The sequence below is a fragment of the Entelurus aequoreus genome, linkage group LG01 (genome assembly GCF_033978785.1).
Source record: "Entelurus aequoreus isolate RoL-2023_Sb linkage group LG01, RoL_Eaeq_v1.1, whole genome shotgun sequence".
NCBI classification, from domain to species: Eukaryota; Metazoa; Chordata; class Actinopteri; order Syngnathiformes; family Syngnathidae; genus Entelurus; species Entelurus aequoreus.
In genome coordinates, this window is record NC_084731.1 from 72,695,322 (window position 1) to 72,718,375 (window position 23,054).

Below are 23,054 nucleotides of genomic sequence, written 5' to 3' on the forward strand. Positions count from 1 at the left end.
AGAAAGACATTTCTGTTTTGTATCTTTCATGTTTCTTGGTGTAGTCATGTTTTATGTCAATATTTATCTTGTCAGACATGAAGGATTAAACACAAAAGTCACAATTATAATAATATTTCTATTGTTGTCAGATATGAACGATTAATAACAAAAGTCATAATAATAATAATTATATTTCTATTATTGGCAGACATGAACGATTAAAAACAAAAGTTATAATAACAATAATATTTGTATTGTCAGACATGAATGATTAAAAACAAAAGTCATAATAATAATAATATTTATATTATTGTCAGATATGAACGATTAAAAACAAAATACATGCTAATATTAATATTTATATTATTGTCAGATATGAACGATTAAAAACAAAAGTCCTAATAATAATAATATTTATATTATTGTCAGATATGAACGATTAAACACAAATGTCATAATAATGATAATATTTATATTGTTGTCAGATATGAGCGATTAAAAACAAAAGTCATTGTAATAATAATATTTCTATTGTTGTCAGACATGAACGAGTAAAAACAAAAGTCATAATAATAATAATAATAATAATATTTCTATTGTTGTCAGATATGAACAATTAAAAACAAAAGTCATAATAATAATAACATTTCTATTATTGTCAGATATGAATGATTAAAAACAAAAGCCATAATAATATTTCTATTGTTGTCAGATATGAATGATTAAAAACAAAAGTCATAATAATAATAATATTGTATTATTGTCAGACATGAACGATTAAAAACAAAAGTCATAGTAATAATAACATTTCTATTATTGTCAGACATGAACGATTAAAAACAAAAGTCATAATAATAATAACATTTCTATTATTGTCAGACATGAACGATTAAAAACAAAAGTCATAATAATATTTCTATTGTTTTCAGATGTGAACGATTAAAAACAAAAGTCATAATAATAATAATATTTCTATTGTTGTCAGACATGAATGATTAAAAACAAAATTCATAATAATAATAATATTTCTGTTGTCAGATATGAACGATTAAAAACAAAAGTCATAATAATAATAATATTCCTATTATTGTCAGACATGAAACGATTAAAAACAAAAGACATAATAACAATATTTCTATTACTGTCAGTTATGAACGATTAAAAACAAAAGTTATAATAATAATAATATTTCTATTATTGTCAGATATGGACGATAAAAAAAAAAGTAATAATAATAATAATATTTCTATTATTGTCAGATATGAATGATTAAAAACAAAATACATAAAAATAATAATATTTCTATTATTGTCAGATATGAACGATTAAAAACAAAAGTCATATAATAATAATATTTATATTATTGTCAGATATGAATGAGTAAAAACAAAAGTCATAATAGTATTAATATTTCTATTGTTGTCAGATATGAACGATTAAAAACAAAAGTCATACTAATAATAATATGTATATTATTGTCAGATATGAACGATTAAAAACTAAAGTCATAATAATAATAATAATATTTCTAATGTTGTCAGATTTGAACGATTAAAAACAAAAGTCAGAATAATAATAATATTGTTATTGTTGTCAGACATGAACGATTAAAAACTAAAGTCATAATAATAATAATAATATTTCTATTATTGTCAGACATGAAGGATTAAAAACAAAAGTCATAATAATAATAATAATATTTCTATTGTTGTCAGACATTAACCATTAAAAACAAAAGTCATCATAATAATATTTCTATTGTCGTCAGATATGAACGATTAAAAACAAAAGTCATAATAATAATAATAATATTTCTATTGTCAGACATGAACGATTAAAAACAAAAGTCATAATAATAATAATAATATTTCTATTGTTGTCAGATACGAACAGTGTTGGGTTAGTTACTGAAAACCAGTAACTAGTTACAGTTACTACTTACTTTATTTCAAAAGTAACTGAGTTACTAACTCAGTTACTTACCCCCAAAAGTAATGTGTTACTGTGAAAAGTAAATATTTAGTTACTTCTATTTTGTTTTTTGTTTTTGTTTTTTTTTATTTTATTTTAAAGCCCCCTTGAATGCCCTTTTAGCCTTCATTTCAGTACTGTTATTGCACTGGAGAATAATACAAACTGTTGATCAACTTGACATGCATTTGCATCACTGAACTCTGCTAAGCAATGTGGTCTACATACAACACACAAAGACAAAGATATGTTTCAAAGGGCCAATTTGTTTCAGACCAGAAAAAATTGACAAAACTATTTTAAATAGCTGCAACATAACATACATAAGTAACAAACAGCATAATAACAACATAGCTGTAAACTAAGGAAGGCACACACTACATACACAAAGCCTAACCAGGCATTTTTCTCACTCAAGGAATTATGAAGTAAAATCATGTCTGAAGCCCAGAACCCTCTGCGCATTTCCCCAGTTTTAGTTTAGAGAAAAATAAAGATTGGCCTGGCCCACTAGGATCCCTCTTTATGATTGTGAACTTTATAGTCTATACATTTAGAGTGATGTGATAATCAAACACTCTAGAAGTCTAGAATGAAAGAGTATATAAGAGAACTGACAGAGTGTGTGTACCTTAAGTGCTGAATGATGAGCAGAGGCAGAGTTTGGAGTGTTTTCTTTAGTTCGCTTTCCATTTTTATGTGCTCACGGTCCACTGTGTCCAGGTACGTGGAAAATGTTTTCCGTGTCATTTGCTGTTTGATGCCCGATATCATGCTAATTAGCTGCCTGAAAGCGGGTGACTCCACTGTAGAAATAGCCTGCATGCCTTCTAGCAAATACGCTGCAATGGCTCTATCAATGTTGTCCTGGCTAGCAGTCCCTCCGTTAAAATCCTTAGGTGAAGTGTGTCTTTCTTTACTAGCTAAGTCGAAGCATGTTGCTTTTGTAGCTGTTACTTTGTAACGCGTTAGTCCCAACACTGGATATGAACGATTAAAAACAAAAGTCATAATAATAATATTTATATTATTGTCAGATATGAACGATTAAAAACAAAAGTCATTATAATAATAATAATATTTATATTATTGTCAGATATGAACGATTAAAAACAAAAGTCATTATAATAGTAATAATATTTATATTATTGTCAGATATGAACGATTAAAAACAAAAGTCATAATAATAATAATAATATTTATATTGTTGTCAGATATGAACGATTAAAAACAAAAGTCATAATAATAATAATAATAATATTTCTCTTATTGTCAGATATGAACAATTGAAAACAAAAGTCATAATAATAATAATATTTCTATTATTGTCAGATATGAACGATTAAAAACAAAAGTCATAATAATAATATTTCTATTATTGTCAGGTATGAACGATTAAAAACAAAAGACATAATAATAATTATATTTCTGTTGTTGTCAGATATGAACGATTAAAAACAAAAGTCATAATAATAATACTATTTCTATTATTGTCCGATATGAACGATTAAAAACAAAAGTCATAATATAATAATATTTTATTGTTGTCAGACATGAACGATTAAAAACAAAAGTCATAATAATAATAATATTTCTATTATTGTCAGATATGAATGATTAAAAACAAAAGTCATAATATAATAATATTTTATTGTTGTCAGATATGAAGGATCAAAAACAAAAGTCATAATAATAATAATAATACTTCTATTATTGTCAGATATTAACGATTAAAAACAAAAGTCATCATAATAATAATAATATTTCCATTGTTGTCAGATATGAACGATTAAAAACAAAAGTCATAATAATAATAATATTTCTATTGTCAGACATGAACGATTAAAAAAAAGTCATCATAATAATAATATTTATATTGTCAGACATGAAATGATTAAAAACAAAAGACATAATAATAATAATATTTCTGTTGTTGTCAGATATGAACGATTAAAAACAAAAGTCATAATATAATAATATTTCTATTGTTGTCAGACTTAAACGATTAAAAACAAAAGTCATAATATGATAATAATATTTCTATTGTTGTCAGGTATGAACGATTAAAAACAAAAGTCATAATAATAATAATATTTATATTATCATCAGATATGAAAGATTAAAAACAAAAGTCATAATGATGATATTTCTATTGTCAGACATGAACGATTAAAAACAAAAGTCATAATAATAATAATATTTCTATTGTTTTCAGATATGAATGATTAAAAACAAAAGTCATAATAATAATAATATTATTTCTATTATTGTCAGATATAAACGATTAAAAATAAAAGTCATAATAATAATAATATTTCTATTGTTGTCAGATATGAACGATTAAAAACAAAAGTTATATTAATAATTAGGGCTGTGAATCTTTGGGTGTCCCACGATTCGATTCAATATCGATTCTTGGGGTCACGATTCGATTCAACATCGATTTTTTTTCAATTCAACACGATTTTCGATTCAAAAACGATTTTTTTCCCGATTCAAAACGATTCTCTATTCATTCAATACATAGGATTTCAGCAGGATCTACCCCAGTCTGCTGACATGCAAGCAGAGTAGTAGATTTTTGTAAAACGCTTTTATAATTGTAAAGGACAATGTTTTATCAACTGATTGCAATAACTATTAAATGAACCAAAAATATGACTTATTTTATCTTTGTGAAAATATTGGACTCAGTGTGTTGTCAAGCTTATGAGATGCAATACAAGTGTAAGCCACTGTGACACTATTGTTCATTTATTTAATTGTCTTATAAATGTCTAATGATAATGTCAATGAGGGATTTTTAATCACTGCTATGTTGAAATTGTAACTAATATTGATACTGTTGTTGATAATATTCATTTTTGTTTCACTACTTTTGGTTTGTTCTGTGTCGTGTTTGTGTCTCCTCTCAATTGCTCTGTTTATTGCAGTTCTGAGTGTTGCTTGGTCGGGTTTGGTTTTGCAATTGGATTGCATTGTTATGGTATTGCTGTGTATTGTTTTGTTGGATTGATTAATTAAAAAAAAAAAAAAATTAAAAATTAAATTAAAAATAAATAAATAAATAATAGATACATTTTTTAAAAATGAGAATCGATTCTGAATCGCACAACGTGAGAATCCCGATTCGAATTCGAATTGATTTTTTCCCACTCCCCTAGTAATAATAATATTTCTATTATTGTCAGATATGAACGATTAAAAACAAAAGACATAATAATAATAATATTTCTATTGTTGTCAGATATGAACGATTAAAACAAAAGTCATAATAATAATACTAATATTTCTATTATTGTCAGATATGAACGATTAAAAACAAAAGTAATAATAATAATAATAATATTTCTATTGTTGTGAGACATGAACGATTAAAAACAAAAGTCATCATAATAATAATATTTATATTGTCAGACATGAACGATTAAAAACAAAAGACATAATAATAATAATAATATTTCTATTGTTGTCAGATATGAAAGATTAAAACCAAAAGTCATCATAATAATAATATTTATATTGTCAAACATGAACGATTAAAAACAAAAGACACAATAATAATATTTCTATTGTTGTCAGATATGAACGATTAAAAAAAAAAGTCATAATAATAATATTTCTATTGTTGTCAGACATTAACGATTACAAACAAAAGTCCTAATAATAATAATAATAATATTTATATTGTTGTCAGACATGAACGATTAAAAACAAAAGTCATCATAATAATAATATTTATATTGTCAGACATGACATTATTAAAAACAAAACACATAATAATATTTCTGTTGTTGTCAGATATGAACGATTAAAAACAAAAGTCATAATATAATAATATTTCTATTGTTGTCAGACTTAAACGATTAAAAACAAAAGTCATAATATAATAATAATATTTCTATTGTTGTCAGGTATGAACGATTAAAAACAAAAGTCATAATAATAATAATATTTATATTATTATCAGATATGAAAGATTAAAAACAAAAGTCATAATGATAATATTTCTATTGTCAGACATGAATGATTAAAAACAAAAGTCATAATAATAATAATATTTCTATTGTTTTCAGATATGGATGATTAAAAACAAAAGTCATAATAATAATAATATTATTTATATTATTGTCAGATATGAACGATTAAAAACAAAAGTCATAATAATAATAATAATATTTATATTGTTGTCAGATATGAACGATTAAAAACAAAAGTCATAATAATAATAATAATAATATTTCTATTATTGTCAGATATGAACAATTAAAAACAAAAGTCATAATAATAATAATATTTCTATTATTGTCAGATATGAACGATTAAAAACAAAAGTCATAATAATAATATTTCTATTATTGTCAGGTATGAACGATTAAAAACAAAAGACATAATAATAATTATATTTCTATTGTTGTCAGATATGAACGATTAAAAACAAAAGTCATAATAATAATACTATTTCTATTATTGTCCGATATGAACGATTAAAAACAAAAGTCATAATATAATAATATTTTATTGTTGTCAGACATGAACGATTAAAAACAAAAGTCATAATAATAATAATATTTCTATTATTGTCAGATATGAATGATTAAAAACAAAAGTCATAATATAATAATATTTTATTGTTGTCAGATATGAAGGATCAAAAACAAAAGTCATAATAATAATAATAATACTTCTATTATTGTCAGATATTAACGATTAAAAACAAAAGTCATCATAATAATAATAATATTTCCATTGTTGTCAGATATGAACGATTAAAAACAAAAATCATAATAATAATAATATTTCTATTGTCAGACATGAACGATTAAAAAAAAAGTCATCATAATAATAATATTTATATTGTCAGACATGAAATGATTAAAAACAAAAGACATAATAATAATAATATTTCTGTTGTTGTCAGACATTAACGATTACAAACAAAAGTCCTAATAATAATAATAATAATATTTATATTGTTGTCAGACATGAACGATTAAAAACAAAAGTCATCATAATAATAATATTTATATTGTCAGACATGACATTATTAAAAACAAAACACATAATAATATTTCTGTTGTTGTCAGATATGAACGATTAAAAACAAAAGTCATAATATAATAATATTTCTATTGTTGTCAGACTTAAACGATTAAAAACAAAAGTCATAATATAATAATAATATTTCTATTGTTGTCAGGTATGAACGATTAAAAACAAAAGTCATAATAATAATAATATTTATATTATTATCAGATATGAAAGATTAAAAACAAAAGTCATAATGATAATATTTCTATTGTCAGACATGAATGATTAAAAACAAAAGTCATAATAATAATAATATTTCTATTGTTTTCAGATATGGATGATTAAAAACAAAAGTCATAATAATAATAATATTATTTATATTATTGTCAGATATGAACGATTAAAAACAAAAGTCATCATAATAATAATATTTATATTGTCAGACATGACATTATTAAAAACAAAACACATAATAATATTTCTGTTGTTGTCAGATATGAACGATTAAAAACAAAAGTCATAATATAATAATATTTCTATTGTTGTCAGACTTAAACGATTAAAAACAAAAGTCATAATATAATAATAATATTTCTATTGTTGTCAGGTATGAACGATTAAAAACAAAAGTCATAATAATAATAATATTTATATTATTATCAGATATGAAAGATTAAAAACAAAAGTCATAATGATAATATTTCTATTGTCAGACATGAATGATTAAAAACAAAAGTCATAATAATAATAATATTTCTATTGTTTTCAGATATGGATGATTAAAAACAAAAGTCATAATAATAATAATATTATTTCTATTATTGTCAGATATAAACGATCAAAAACAAAAGTCATAATAATTATAATATTTCTATTGTTGTCAGATATGAACGATTAAAAACAAAAGTCATATTAATAATTAGGGCTGTGAATCTTTGGGTGTCCCACGATTCGATTCAATATCGATTCTTGGGGTCACGATTCGATTCAAAATCGATTTTTTTTTTCAATTCAACACGATTCTCGATTCAAAAACGATTTTTTCCCGATTCAAAACGATTCTCTATTCATTCAATACATAGGATTTCAGCAGGATCTACCCCAGTCTGCTGACATGCAAGCAGAGTAGTAGATTTTTGTAAAAAGCTTTTATAATTGTAAAGGACAATGTTTTATCAACTTATTGCAATAATGTAAATTTGTTTTAACTATTAAATGAACCAAAAATATGACTTATTTTATCTTTGTGAAAATATTGGACACAGTGTGTTGTCAAGCTTATGAGATGCGATGCAAGTGTAAGCCACTGTGACACTATTGTTCATTTATTACATTTTTTTATAAATGTCTAATGATAATGTCAATGAGGGATTTTTAATCACTGCTATGTTGAAATTGTAACTAATATTGATACTGTTGTTGACAATATTCCTTTTTGTTTGTTTTGGGACAGCGTGGCAAAGTTGGTAGAGTGGCCGTGTCAGCAATCGGAGGGTTGCTGGTTACTGGGGTTCAATCCCCGCCTTCTGCCATCCTAGTCACGTCTGTTGTGTCCTTGGGCAAGACACTTCACCCTTTGCCCCTGATGGCTGCTGGTTAGCGCCTTGCATGGCAGCTCCTGCCATCAGTGTGTGAATGTGTGTGTGAATGGGTGAATGTGGAAATACTGTCAAAGTGCTTTGAGTACCTTGAAGGTAGAAAACAAGTATAACCCATTTATTTATTTATTTCACTACTTTTGGTTTGTTCTGTGTCGTGTTTGTGTGTCCTCTCAATTGCTCTGTTTATTGCAGTTCTGAGTGTTGCTGGGTCGGGTATGGTTTTGGAATTGGATTGCATTGTAATGGTATTGCTGTGTATTGTTTTGTTGGATTGATTAATTTAAAAAAAAGAAAAAAATATATATATATTGAAAATAAATAAATAAATAATAGATACATTTTTTAAAAATGAGAATCGATTCTGAATCGCACAACGTGAGAATCGCGATTAGAATTTGAATCGATTTTTTCCCACTCCCCTAGTAATAATAATATTTCTATTATTGTCAGATATGAACGATTAAAAACAAAAGACATAATAATAATAATATTTCTATTGTTGTCAGATATGAACGATTAAAACAAAAGTCATAATAATAATACTAATATTTCTATTATTGTCAGATATGAACGATTAAAAACAAAAGTCATAATATGATAATATTTTATTGTTGTCAGATATAAACGATTAAAAACAAAAGTAATAATAATAATAATATTTCTATTGTTGTGAAACATGAACGATTAAAAACAAAAGTCATCATAATAATAATATTTATATTGTCAGACATGAACGATTAAAAACAAAAGACATAATAATAATAATAATATTTCTATTGTTGTCAGATATGAAAGATTAAAAACAAAAGTCATAATAATAATAATAATATTTCTATTATTGTCAGATATGAACGATTAAAAACAAAAGTCATCATAATAATAATATTTATATTGTCAGACATGAACAATTAAAAACAAAAGACACAATAATAATATTTCTATTGTTGTCAGATATGAACGATTAAAAAAAAAAGTCATAATAATAATATTTCTATTGTTGTCAGACATTAACGATTACAAACAAAAGTCCTAATAATAATATTTCTATTGTTGTCAGACATGAACGATTAAAAACAAAAGTCATCATAATAATAATAATATTTCTATTGTTGTCAGATATGAACGATTAAAAACAAAAGTCATAATAATAATAATATTTCTATTATTGTCATATATGAACGATTAAAAACAAAAGTCATGATAATAATAATAATATTTCTATTGTTGTCAGATATGAACGATTAAAAACAAAATTCATAATAATATAATATTTATATTATTGTAGGATATGAACGATTAAAAACAAAAGTCATAATATAATAATATTTTATTGTTGTCAGATATGAACGATTAAAAACAAAAGTCATAATAATAATAATAATATTTTATTGTTGTCAGACAGGAACGATTAAAAACAAAAGTCATAATAATAATAATAATAATATTTATATTGTTGTCAGACATGAACGATTAAAAACAAAAGTAATCATAATAATAATATTTATATTGTCAGACATGAAACGATTAAAAACAAAATACATAATAATAATAATATTTCTATTGTTGTCAGACATGAAGGATTCAAAACAAAAGTCATAATAATAATAATATTTCTATTGTCAGACATGAACGATTAAAAACAAAAGTCATTGTAATAATAATATTTTATTATTGTCAGAAATGAACGATTAAAAACAAAAGTCATAATAATAATAATATTTATATTGTTGTCAGATATGAACGATTAAAAACAAAAGTAATAATAATAATAATATTGTATTATTGTCAGACATGAACGATTAAAAACAAAAGTCATAGTAATAATAATTTTTTATCATTGTCAGACATGAACGATTAAAAACAAAAGTCATAATAATAATACTATTTATATTGTTGTCAGATATGTATGATTAAAAACAAAAGTCATAATAATAATCGGGGCGGCATAGCTCGGTTGGTAGAGTGGCCGTGCCAGCAACTTCAGGGTTCCAGGTTCGATTCCCGCTTCCGCCATCCTAGTCACTGCCGTTGTGTCCTTGGGCAAGACACTTTACCCGCCTGTTCCCAGTGCCACCCACACTGGTTTAAATGTAACTTAGATATTGGGTTTCACTATGTAAAGCGCTTTGAGTCACTAGAGAAAAGCGCTATATAAGTATAACTCACTTCACTAATAGTAATATTTCTATTATTGTCAGATATGAAGGATTAAAAACAAAAGTCATAATAATAATATTTCTATTATTGTCAGATATGAACGAGCACAGTTCTCGCAGTCACAGCATCTTCCTCATCAACATCAAGCAGGAACATGTGGAGACTGAGCAGAAGATCTGTGGGAAACTTTACCTGGTAGACCTGGCTGGTAGTGAGAAGGTACCACAGCTACTCTACTCTACTCTACTCTACTCTACTCTACTCTACTCTACTCTACTCTACTCTACTCTACTCTACTCTACTCTACTCTACTCTCTACTCTACTCTACTCTACTCTACTCTACTCTACTCTACTCTACTCTACTTTACTCTACTTTACTCTACTTTACTCTACTCTACTCTACTCTACTCTACTCTACTCTCTACGTTTCTCTACTCATCTTTTTGTTACTGTACTCTCTACTCTAATTTACACAACTCTCTACTGTACTCTACCCCTTACTCCACCCTCTTCTCTACTCTACTCTCTACTTTACCCCCTACTCCACCCTCTTCTCTACTCAACTCTACCCTATACTCTACCCTGTACTTTACCCTCTACTCTACTCTCTACTTTACCCCCACTCCACCCTCTCCTCTCCTCTCCTCTCCTCCTCTCCTCTCCTCTCCTCTCCTCTCCTCTCCTCTCCTCTCCTCTCCTCTCCTCTCCTCTCCTCCTCTCCTCTCCTCTCCTCTCCTCTCCTCTCCTCTCTTCTACTCTACCCTGTACTCTACTGTACTTTCCTCTAAACTCTCCTCTCCTCTACTGTACCCTGTACTCTACTCTACTCTACTCTCCTTTCCTCTACCCTCTCCTCTACTGTACACTACACTCTACTCTACTCTACTCTACTCTGTACTGTACTCTACTTTACCCTCTTCACTACTTCTACTCTACTCTATTCTACTCTAACCTCTCCTCCACGCTATTTTACTCTACTCTATATGTTACTCAACTTTACATTATCTTTTACTCTATCCTCTACTCTACTTTACTCTTCTCTACTCTCTATGTTACTCTACTCATCTTTATGTTACTCTACTCTACTCTACTCTACTATCTACTCTAATTTACACCACTCTCTACTCTACTCTACCCTCTACTTTATGCTACCCTGTACTTTATGCTACCCTGTACTCTACTCTCTACTCTACTCTACCCCCTCTCCTCTCCTCTCCTCTCCTCTCCTCTCCTCTCCTCTCCTCTCCTCTCCTCTCCTCTCCTCTCATCTCCTCTCCTCTCCTCCTCTCCTCTCCTCTCCTCTCCTCTCCTCTCCTCTCTTCTACTCTACCCTGTACTCTACTGTACCTTCCTCTAAACTCTCCTCTCCTCTACTGTACCCTGTACTCTACTCTACTCTACTCTCCTTTCCTCTACCCTCTCCTCTACTGTACACTACACTCTACTCTACTCTACTCTACTCTGTACTGTACTCTACTTTACCCTCTTCACTACTTCTACTCTACTCTATTCTACTCTAACCTCTCCTCCACGCTATTTTACTCTACTCTATATGTTACTCAACTTTACATTATCTTTTACTCTATCCTCTACTCTACTTTACTCTTCTCTACTCTCTATGTTACTCTACTCATCTTTATGTTACTCTACTCTACTCTACTCTACTATCTACTCTAATTTACACCACTCTCTACTCTACTCTACCCTCTACTTTATGCTACCCTGTACTCTACTCTCTACTCTACTCTACCCCCTACTCCACCCTCTTCTCTACTCTACTCTCTACTTTACCCCCTACTCCACCCTATTCTGTACTCTACTCTACCCTATACTCTACCCTGTACTTTACCTTCTACTCTACTCTCTACTTTACCCCCTACTCTACTCTCTCCTCTCCTCTACTCTACTCTACTCTACCCTGTACTCTACTCTCCTATAAACTCTCCTCTATTGTACCCTGCACTCTACTCTACTCTACTCTACTCTACTCTACTCTACTCTACTCTACTCTACTCTACTCTACTCTACTCTACTCTATCCTCTACTGCGCCCTGCAATCTACTCTACTCTACCCTGTACTGTACCCTACTTTACCCTCTTCACTACTTCTACTCTACTCTATTCTACTCTAACCTCTACTCCACGCTATTTTACTCTACTCTCTACTATCTTTTACTCTACTTTGCATGATATTTTACTCTATCCTCTACTCTACTTTACTCTAACCTCTGCTCTACCATTTATTCCACTCTATTTCAATTCTACTCTACTCTACCCTCTACTCTACCCTGTACTCAACTATTATTTACCCTCTACTCTACTTCTACTGTACTATATTCTACTCTACACTCTACTCTACCATGTACTCTACTCTAATTTTACTCTACTCTATTTTTACTCTACCCTCTACTCTACTTTTACTGTACCCTCTACTCTACTTTTTACTTTATCCTTTACTCTACTTTACTCTACCCTTTACTCTACTCTACTCTTCACTCTACTCTACTTTCTACTCTACCTTTACTCAACACTAATCTTTATTCTACTTGTATTTTTTCTCTATTCTACTCTATCCTCTACTTCACTCTACTCTGCTCCACTTAACTCTGTACTCTACTCTACCATGTACTCTACCCTACTATACTCTCTACTCTACTTTTCTCTACTCTATTGTACTATACTCTACCATGTACTCAACTCTGACCTACTTCAATCTACCCCATTATATTTACTCTATTTCTACTCTACTCAACTTGTACTTTATTCTACTTTACAATACTTCTACCCTACTCTACTGTACTTTACTCTACTTCTACTCTACTCAACTTGTACTCTATTCTACTTTAATCTAATTCTACCCTACTCTACTGTACTTTACTCTACTTCTACTCTACTCAAATTCTACTCTGTTCTACTTTACTCTACTTCTACACTACTCAACTTGTACTCTATTCTACTTTACTCTACTTCTACCCCACCCTACTCTACTGTACTTTACTCTACTCTACTTCTACTCTACTATACCCTACTTCTACTCTACTGTTTTGTATGGGAGACGATATCATAGACAAATCAACACGCCGTAGGACTGCTTGCATCGTAGATGGTATCACACACAAGTAAACACTCTGCAGGACTGCTTGTATTGCACATGATATCACACACAAGTAAACACTCCGCAGGACTGCTTGTATCTCACATGATATCACACACAAGTAAACACTCTGCAGGACTGTGTGTATTGCACATGATATCACACACAAGTAAACACTGTGCAGGACTGCTTGTATCACACATGATATCACACACAAGTAAACACTCTGCCGGACTGCGTGTAATGCACATGGTATCACACACAAATAACACTGCAGGACAGCTTGTATCGTACATGATATAACACACAAGTAAACACTGCAGGACAGCTTGTATCACACATGATATCACACACAAGTAAAGACTGCAGGGCAGCTTGTATTGCACATGATATCACACACAAGTAAAGACTGCAGGACTGCTTGTACCACACATGATAACACACACGAGTAAACACAGTGCAGGACTGCTTGTATTGCACATGATATCACACACAAGTAAAGACTGCAGGACTGCTTGTACCACACCATCATCATCCTCATCGGCGGTCACTCGAACGAGTATGACGATCCTCCTGGTAGGGGTGTATCCCTATATGGAGGATGCCTGTGCCTGACTTAGCTTAACGTGGGGAGACTGGTGCACAGACAGTCACCACACGATCCTTGACAGAAATCGGGTCAGGGTCCAGTGGCATGGAGTCCAAGACAACTGGGGACCCTTTTCTGCTGCAGCCTTCTTCCGCTATCGCAGCCGTTGTGGTAGTTCTTAAAAATCTAACGTCTTCCGCCTGCTCCGCCGTCGAGGTCTTCACCGTATCCCTGGCTAGGGGGCAGTCAGGTACTAGGCCTTTGCCAAGGGCCACATGGGGTAACAGTACTAAAGGGGTTAACCTTCTAGTGCCCCTAGACCCCACATGATATCACACACAAGTAAAGACACTGCAGGACTGCTTGTATTGCACATGATATCACACACAAGTAAAGACTGCAGGACAGCTTGTATTGCACATGATATCACACACAAGTAAATACTGCAGGACAGCTTGTATCGGACATGATATCACACACAAGTAAAGACTGCAGGACTGCTTGTATCACACATAATATCACACACAAGTAAACACTGCTGGACAGCTTGTATCGCACATGATATCACACACAAGTAAAGACTGCAGGACTGCTTGTATCGCACATGATATCACACACAAGTAAAGACTGCAGGACTGCTTGTATCGCACAGATATCACACACAAGTAAACACACTGCAGGACTGCTTGTATTGCACATGATATCACACACAAGTAAAGACTGCAAGACTGCTTGTATTGCACATGCTATCACACAAAAGTAAAGACTGCATGACAGCTTGTATCGCACATGATATCACACACAAGTAAAGACTGCAGGACTGCTGGTATTGCACATGATATCATACACAAATAAAGACTGCAGGACTGCTTGTATCACATATGATATCACACACAAGTAAAGACTGCAGGACTGCTTGTATCGCACAGATATCACACACAAGTAAACACACTGCAGCACTGCTTGTATTGCACATGATATCACACACAAGTAAAGACTGCAGGACAGCTTGTATTGGACATGATATCACACACAAGTAAAGACTGCAGAACTGCTTGTATCTCACATGATATCACACACAAGTAAAGACTGCAGGAATGCTTGTATCGCACATGATATCACACACAAGTAAAGACTGCTGGACAGCTTGTATCGCACATGATATCACACACAAGTAAAGACTGCAGGACTGCTTGTATCGCACATGATATCACACACAAGTAATCACTGCAGGACTGCTGGTATCGCACATGATATCATACACAAGTAAAGACTGCAGGACTGCTTGTATCACATATGATATCACACACAAGTAAAGACTGCAGGACTGCTTGTATTGCACAGATATCACACACAAGTAAACACACTGCAGGACTGCTTGTATTGCACATGATATCACACACAAGTAAAGACTGCAGGACAGCTTGTATTGGACATGATATCACACACAAGTAAAGACTGCAGGAATTCTTGTATCACACATGATATCACACACAAGTAAAGACTGCTGGACAGCTTGTATCGCACATGATATCACACACAAGTAAAGATTGCAGGACAGCTTGTATCGCACATTATGTCACACACAAGTAATCACTGCAGGACTGCTTGTATCGCACATGATATCATACACAAGTAAAGACTGCAGGACTGCTTGTATCACATATGATATCACACACAAGTAAAGACTGCAGGACTGCTTGTATCGCACAGATATCACACACAAGTAAACACACTGCAGGACTGCTTGTATTGCACATGATATCACACACAAGTAAAGACTGCAGGACAGCTTGTATTGGACATGATATCACACACAAGTAAAGACTGCAGGACAGCTTGTATTGGACATGATATCACACATAAGTAAAGACTGCAGGACTGCTTGTATAGGACATGATATCACACACAAGTAAAGACTGCAGGACTGCTAGTATCACACATGATATCACACACAAGTAAAGACTGCAGAACTGCTTGTATCGCACATGATATCACACACAAGTAAAGACTGCATGACTGCTTGTATCGCACATGATATTACACACAAGTAAAGACTGCAGGACTGCTTGTATCGGACATGATATCACACACAAATAAAGACTGCAGGACTGTTTGTATCACACATGATATCACACACAAGTAAACAGTGCAGGACAGCTTGTATCACACATGATATCACACACAAGTAAGGACTGCAGGACTGCTTGTATCGCAGATGATATCACACACAAGTAAAGACTGCAGAACTGCTTGTATCGCACATGATATCACACACAAGTAAAGACTGCAGGACTGCTTGTATCGCACATGATATCACACACAAGTAACGACTGCAGGACTGCTTGTATCGGACATGATATCACACTCAAATAAAGACTGCAGGACTGCTTGTATCACGCATAATATCACACACAAGTAAACACTGCTGGACAGCTTGTATTGCACATGATATCACACACAAGTAAACACTGCAGGACAGCTTGTATCGCACATTATATCACACACAAGTAAAGACTCCAGGACTGCTTGTATCGCACATGATATCACACACAAGTAAAGACTGCAGGACTGCTTGTATCGCACATGATATCACACACGTGTAAAGACTGCAGGACTACTTGTATCGCACATGATATCACACACAAGTAAAGACTGCAGGACTGCTTGTATCGGACATTGTCCAAGCTCCAATCACCTGGACTGGGAGCAGACTAGAAGTAGATTGAGTATGATATCATGTTCTTTGGTCCCCAGGTGAGTAAGACGGGGGCAGATTAGAAGTAGATTGAGTATGATATCATGTTCTTTGGTCCCCAGGTGAGTAAGACGGGGGAAGACTAGAAGTAGATTGAGTATGATATCATGTTCTTTGGTCCCCAGGTGAGTAAGACGGGTGCAGACTAGAAGTAGATTGAGTATGATATCATGTTCTTTGGTCCCCAGGTGAGTAAGACGGGGGCAGCAGGAGCCGTCCTGGACGAGGCCAAGAACATCAACAAGTCTCTTTCAGCGTTAGGAAACGTCATCTCAGCCCTGGCTGAGGGCACCGTGAGTCTCTAACCCTCCTCCTTTGTGGCGATATCCTCTGGGCGTCACCGCTCCTCCTGTGTCGTCATGCAGAAAAGCCACGTGCCGTATCGTGACAGCAAGATGACTCGCATCCTGCAGGACTCGCTGGGCGGGAACTGTCGCACCACCATGTTCATCTGCTGCTCGCCCTCTAGCTACAATGATGCAGAGACCAAGTCCACGCTCATGTTTGGTCAACGGTAAACTTTTCTCTAGTCCAGCAGTACAGCTTACCATGTTTGCCTAACGAGACTGTAGTATCTATTATAGTACAAATAACATGTTTTCACCATGTTTGCCTAATGAGACTGTAGTATCTATTATAGTACAAATAACATGTTTTCACCATGTTTGCCTAATGAAACTGTAGTATCTATTATAGTACAAATAACATGTTTTCACCATGTTTTCCTAATGAGACTGTAGTACCTATTATAGTACAAATAACATGTTTTCACCATGTTTGCCTAATGAGACTGTAGTATCTACTATAGTACAAATAACATGTTTTCACCACGTTTGCCTAATGAGACTGTAGTATCTACTATAGTACAAATAACATGTTTTCACCATGTTTGCCTAATGAGACTGTAGTATCTATTATAGTACAAATAACATGTTTTCACCATGTTTGCCTAATGAAACTGTAGTATCTATTATAGTACAAATAACATGTTTTCACCATGTTTGCCCAATGAGACTGTAGTACCTATTATAGTACAAATAACATGTTTTCACCATGTTTGCCTAATGAGACTGTAGTACCTATTATAGTACAAATAACATGTTTTCACCATGTTTGCCCAATGAGACTGTAGTACCTATTATAGTACAAATAACATGTTTTCACCATGTTTGCCTAATGAGACTGTAGTACATATTATAGTACAAATAACATGTTTTCACCATGTTTGCCTAATGAGACTGTAGTATCCACTATAGTAGAAATAACATGTTTATCTAATGAGACTGTAGTATCTACTATAGTACAAATAACATGTTTGCCTAATGAGACTGTAGTATCTACTGTAGTACAAATAACATGTTTTCCTAATGAGACTGTAGTATCTACTATAGTACAAATAACATGTTTTCACCACGTTTGCCTAATGAGACTGTAGTATCTACTATAGTACAAATAACATGTTTTCACCATGTTTGCCTAATGAGACTGTAGTATCTATTATAGTACAAATAACATGTTTTCACCATGTTTGCCTAATGAAACTGTAGTATCTATTATAGTACAAATAACATGTTTTCACCATGTTTTCCTAATGAGACTGTAGTATCCACTATAGTAGAAATAACATGTTTGCCTAATGAGACTGTAGTATCCACTGTAGTACAAATAACATGTTTGCCTAATGAGACTGTAGTATCTACTGTAGTACAAATAACATGTTTTCACCACATTTTCCTAATGAGACTGTAGTATCTACTGTAGTACAAATAACATGTTTTCACCATGTTTGCCTAATGAGACTGTAGTATCTACTGTAGTACAAATAACATGTTTTCACCACGTTTGCCTAATGAGACTGTAGTATCTACTGTAGTACAAATAACATGTTTTCACCATGTTTGCCTAATGAGACTGTAGTATCTACTGTAGTACAAATAACATGTTTGCCTAATGAGACTGTAGTATCTACTGTAGTACAAATAACATGTTTTCACCATGTTTGCCTAATGAGACTGTAGTATCTACTATAGTACAAATAAAATGTTTGCCTAATGAGACTGTAGTATCTACTATAGTACAAATAACATGTTTGCCTAATGAGACTGTAGTATCTACTGTAGTACAAATAACATGTTTTCACCACGTTTGCCTAATGAGACTGTAGTATCTACTGTAGTACAAATAACATGTTTTCACCACGTTTGCCTAATGAGACTGTAGTATCTACTGTAGTACAAATAACATGTTTTCACCACGTTTGCCTAATGAGACTGTAGTATTTACTGTAGTACAAATAACATGTTTTCACCATGTTTGCCTAATGAGACTGTAGTATCTACTGTAGTACAAATAACATGTTTTCACCACGTTTGCCTAATGAGACTGTAGTATCTACTGTAGTACAAATAACATGTTTTCACCACGTTTGCCTAATGAGACTGTAGTATCTACTGTAGTACAAATAACATGTTTTCACCATGTTTGCCTAATGAGACTGTAGTATCTACTGTAGTACAAATAACATGTTTGCCTAATGAGACTGTAGTATCTACTGTAGTACAAATAACATGTTTTCACCATGTTTGCCTAATGAGACTGTAGTATCTACTATAGTACAAATAAAATGTTTGCCTAATGAGACTGTAGTATCTACTATAGTACAGATAACATGTTTGCCTAATGAGACTGTAGTATCTACTGTAGTACAAATAACATGTTTTCACCATGTTTGCCTAATGAGACTGTAGTATCTACTATAGTACAAATAAAATGTTTGCCTAATGAGACTGTAGTATCTACTGTAGTACAAATAACATGTTTTCACCATGTTTGCCTAATGAGACTGTAGTATCTACTGTAGTACAAATAACATGTTTTCACCACGTTTGCCTAATGAGACTGTAGTATCTACTGTAGTACAAATAACATGTTTTCACCATGTTTGCCTAATGAGACTGTAGTATCTACTGTAGTACAAATAACATGTTTGCCTAATGAGACTGTAGTATCTACTGTAGTACAAATAACATGTTTTCACCATGTTTGCCTAATGAGACTGTAGTATCTACTATAGTACAAATAAAATGTTTGCCTAATGAGACTGTAGTATCTACTATAGTACAAATAACATGTTTGCCTAATGAGACTGTAGTATCTACTGTAGTACAAATAACATGTTTTCACCACGTTTGCCTAATGAGACTGTAGTATCTACTGTAGTACAAATAACATGTTTTCACCACGTTTGCCTAATGAGACTGTAGTATCTACTGTAGTACAAATAACATGTTTTCACCACGTTTGCCTAATGAGACTGTAGTATTTACTGTAGTACAAATAACATGTTTTCACCATGTTTGCCTAATGAGACTGTAGTATCTACTGTAGTACAAATAACATGTTTTCACCACGTTTGCCTAATGAGACTGTAGTATCTACTGTAGTACAAATAACATGTTTTCACCATGTTTGCCTAATGAGACTGTAGTATCTACTGTAGTACAAATAACATGTTTTCACCATGTTTGCCTAATGAGACTGTAGTATCTACTGTAGTACAAATAACATGTTTTCACCACGTTTGCCTAATGAGACTGTAGTATCTACTGTAGTACAAATAACATGTTTTCACCATGCTTGCCTAATGAGACTGTAGTATCTACTGTAGTACAAATAACATGTTTGCCTAATGAGACTGTAGTATCTACTGTAGTACAAATAACATGTTTTCACCATGTTTGCCTAATGAGACTGTAGTATCTACTATAGTACAAATAAAATGTTTGCCTAATGAGACTGTAGTATCTACTATAGTACAAATAACATGTTTGCCTAATGAGACTGTAGTATCTACTGTAGTACAAATAACATGTTTTCACCACGTTTGCCTAATGAGACTGTAGTATCTACTGTAGTACAAATAACATGTTTTCACCATGTTTGCCTAATGAGACTGTAGTATCTACTGTAGTACAAATAACATGTTTTCACCATGTTTGCCTAATGAGACTGTAGTATCTACTGTAGTACAAATAACATGTTTTCACCATGTTTGCCTAATGAGACTGTAGTATCTACTATAGTACAAATAAAATGTTTGCCTAATGAGACTGTAGTATCTACTATAGTACAAATAACATGTTTGCCTAATGAGACTGTAGTATCTACTGTAGTACAAATAACATGTTTTCACCACGTTTGCCTAATGAGACTGTAGTATCTACTGTAGTACAAATAACATGTTTTCACCACGTTTGCCTAATGAAACTGTAGTATTTACTGTAGTACAAATAACATGTTTTCACCACATTTGCCTAATGAGACTGTAGTATCTACTGTAGTACAAATAACATGTTTTCACCACGTTTGCCTAATGAGACTGTAGTATCTACTGTAGTACAAATACATGTTTTCACCACGTTTGCCTAATGAGACTGTAGTATCTACTGTAGTACAAATAACATGTTTTCACCATGTTTGCCTAATGAGACTGTAGTATCTACTGTAGTACAAATAACATGTTTTCCTGCTTGTGTCAGGCTGTACGTTCTTGAGTTCTGGTACACACTGTGGGCAGGTACTAAAGTATGACCATCAGGTGGGATGACAGCTTAATAAAATGGTCCATGGTACAGTATGCAAGGAGATAGTCTTCTGGCTCCAAACGAAGGCGGGGACAGTTCCCCTCCCTCTCCTATCTCTTCTGCTTGTCTCCTCTGGTCTCAACTTTCTAAGAGCTTCTCGTTTTGCACTCTTCTCCAAAATCTAAAGCATGGAACAAATAAACTGGTCCCGCAACTCAACTGACAAGATTTTCTCAACGAGAAGCTCAGGAACCTTCCTTTCCTGACGGGACATTTGCCGCTGGATTCAAGGTGGAATCTTGGGGAAGTTGCGAGTCGTTTGCTTGGCAGGTTTTTCCGTTGAAGACTTTGATGATAGATAAATTAATAGTACTTTATTGATCGATCTATCGATCATCAAAGTCTTCAACGGAAACACCTACAATATCTACTTATTTAGAACTGTGCTAACAGGTCGTCTGTTGATTGGATTTAGTTTGTCTACAAATTTAGGAGCCCCAAGGTTGCCCGTCGCGGTGGAAGGGGTGGGCAGAGCTGTGCACTCAGACTTTGGCGGCCTCTGAATTGAATCGCAAATTGGATAACATCTCAGCAAGGCGAAATTATGATCAACTTGAGAGCCAAACTCAACAACTAAAACAGAGAAACCATTCTTCTTCATCGTGTCTGGCCAGCTTCATATCAAGTCTGGTTGGCGCAGGCGAGCGCAACTGTGCTTGGTTCAGCTAGGTCATCTCCAGTAGACTGTGGGGCCTGGCTGCAACTCATGAGGTATTTCATGGTCTGTAGTTTTACACAAGTCTGATGTTGCTAGCTTCCACCTCTTCATGGACGCCTTGTGTCGTCCCTTTTCCGACGCCCTGGCGTCCATACGGCCCAAGGTTGATTGTGGCCGGTAGCAAGGCATCAGGGGTGATGTCTCTCTCCCTCCATTGAGTCGTCTGGCTGCCAAGGCTGCTTCATCGCCTCTGCCATTCAGTCGTCGTGGCAGCAGTTGAGGTGGTCTCTCAGCCTTTGGTGTTTTTCCTGGAAGAGAGGCGTTTACGGGTGGCAGCGTGCTCAAGAAAAAGGCGCTGGTTGTCTGCAGCCTGCTCTTATGTGCTCGGCTCGTGTAGTGACTGATCTGTGAATGTCGGGGGCGAAGAATTGGAATATGTTTGGTCGCACTAACTAAAACAACCCTTAGGTTCTGGTAAACACGTGAACCCCAGATGCCGAGGCGGAGGGCTGACAGCGTATTTTACAAAGTCTTAAGTAACAAAAAGAGTACAAAAAGTTTGTCTGGAA

The 23,054-nt window shown here is 32.9% G+C and overlaps 1 protein-coding gene across 1 annotated transcript in view; it reads left to right on the plus strand.

Moving 5' to 3' along the window:
• kif5aa (kinesin family member 5A, a) overlaps positions 1–23,054 on the plus strand; it is an 85,835-nt gene that overhangs the window by 27,654 nt on the left and 35,127 nt on the right. Inside the window, exons 8-10 of the mRNA XM_062057693.1 lie at positions 10,837–10,961; positions 17,373–17,477; positions 17,550–17,698. Coding sequence (XP_061913677.1) covers positions 10,837–10,961; positions 17,373–17,477; positions 17,550–17,698 — 379 coding nt within the window. The remainder of the gene's footprint in view (positions 1–10,836; positions 10,962–17,372; positions 17,478–17,549; positions 17,699–23,054) is intronic.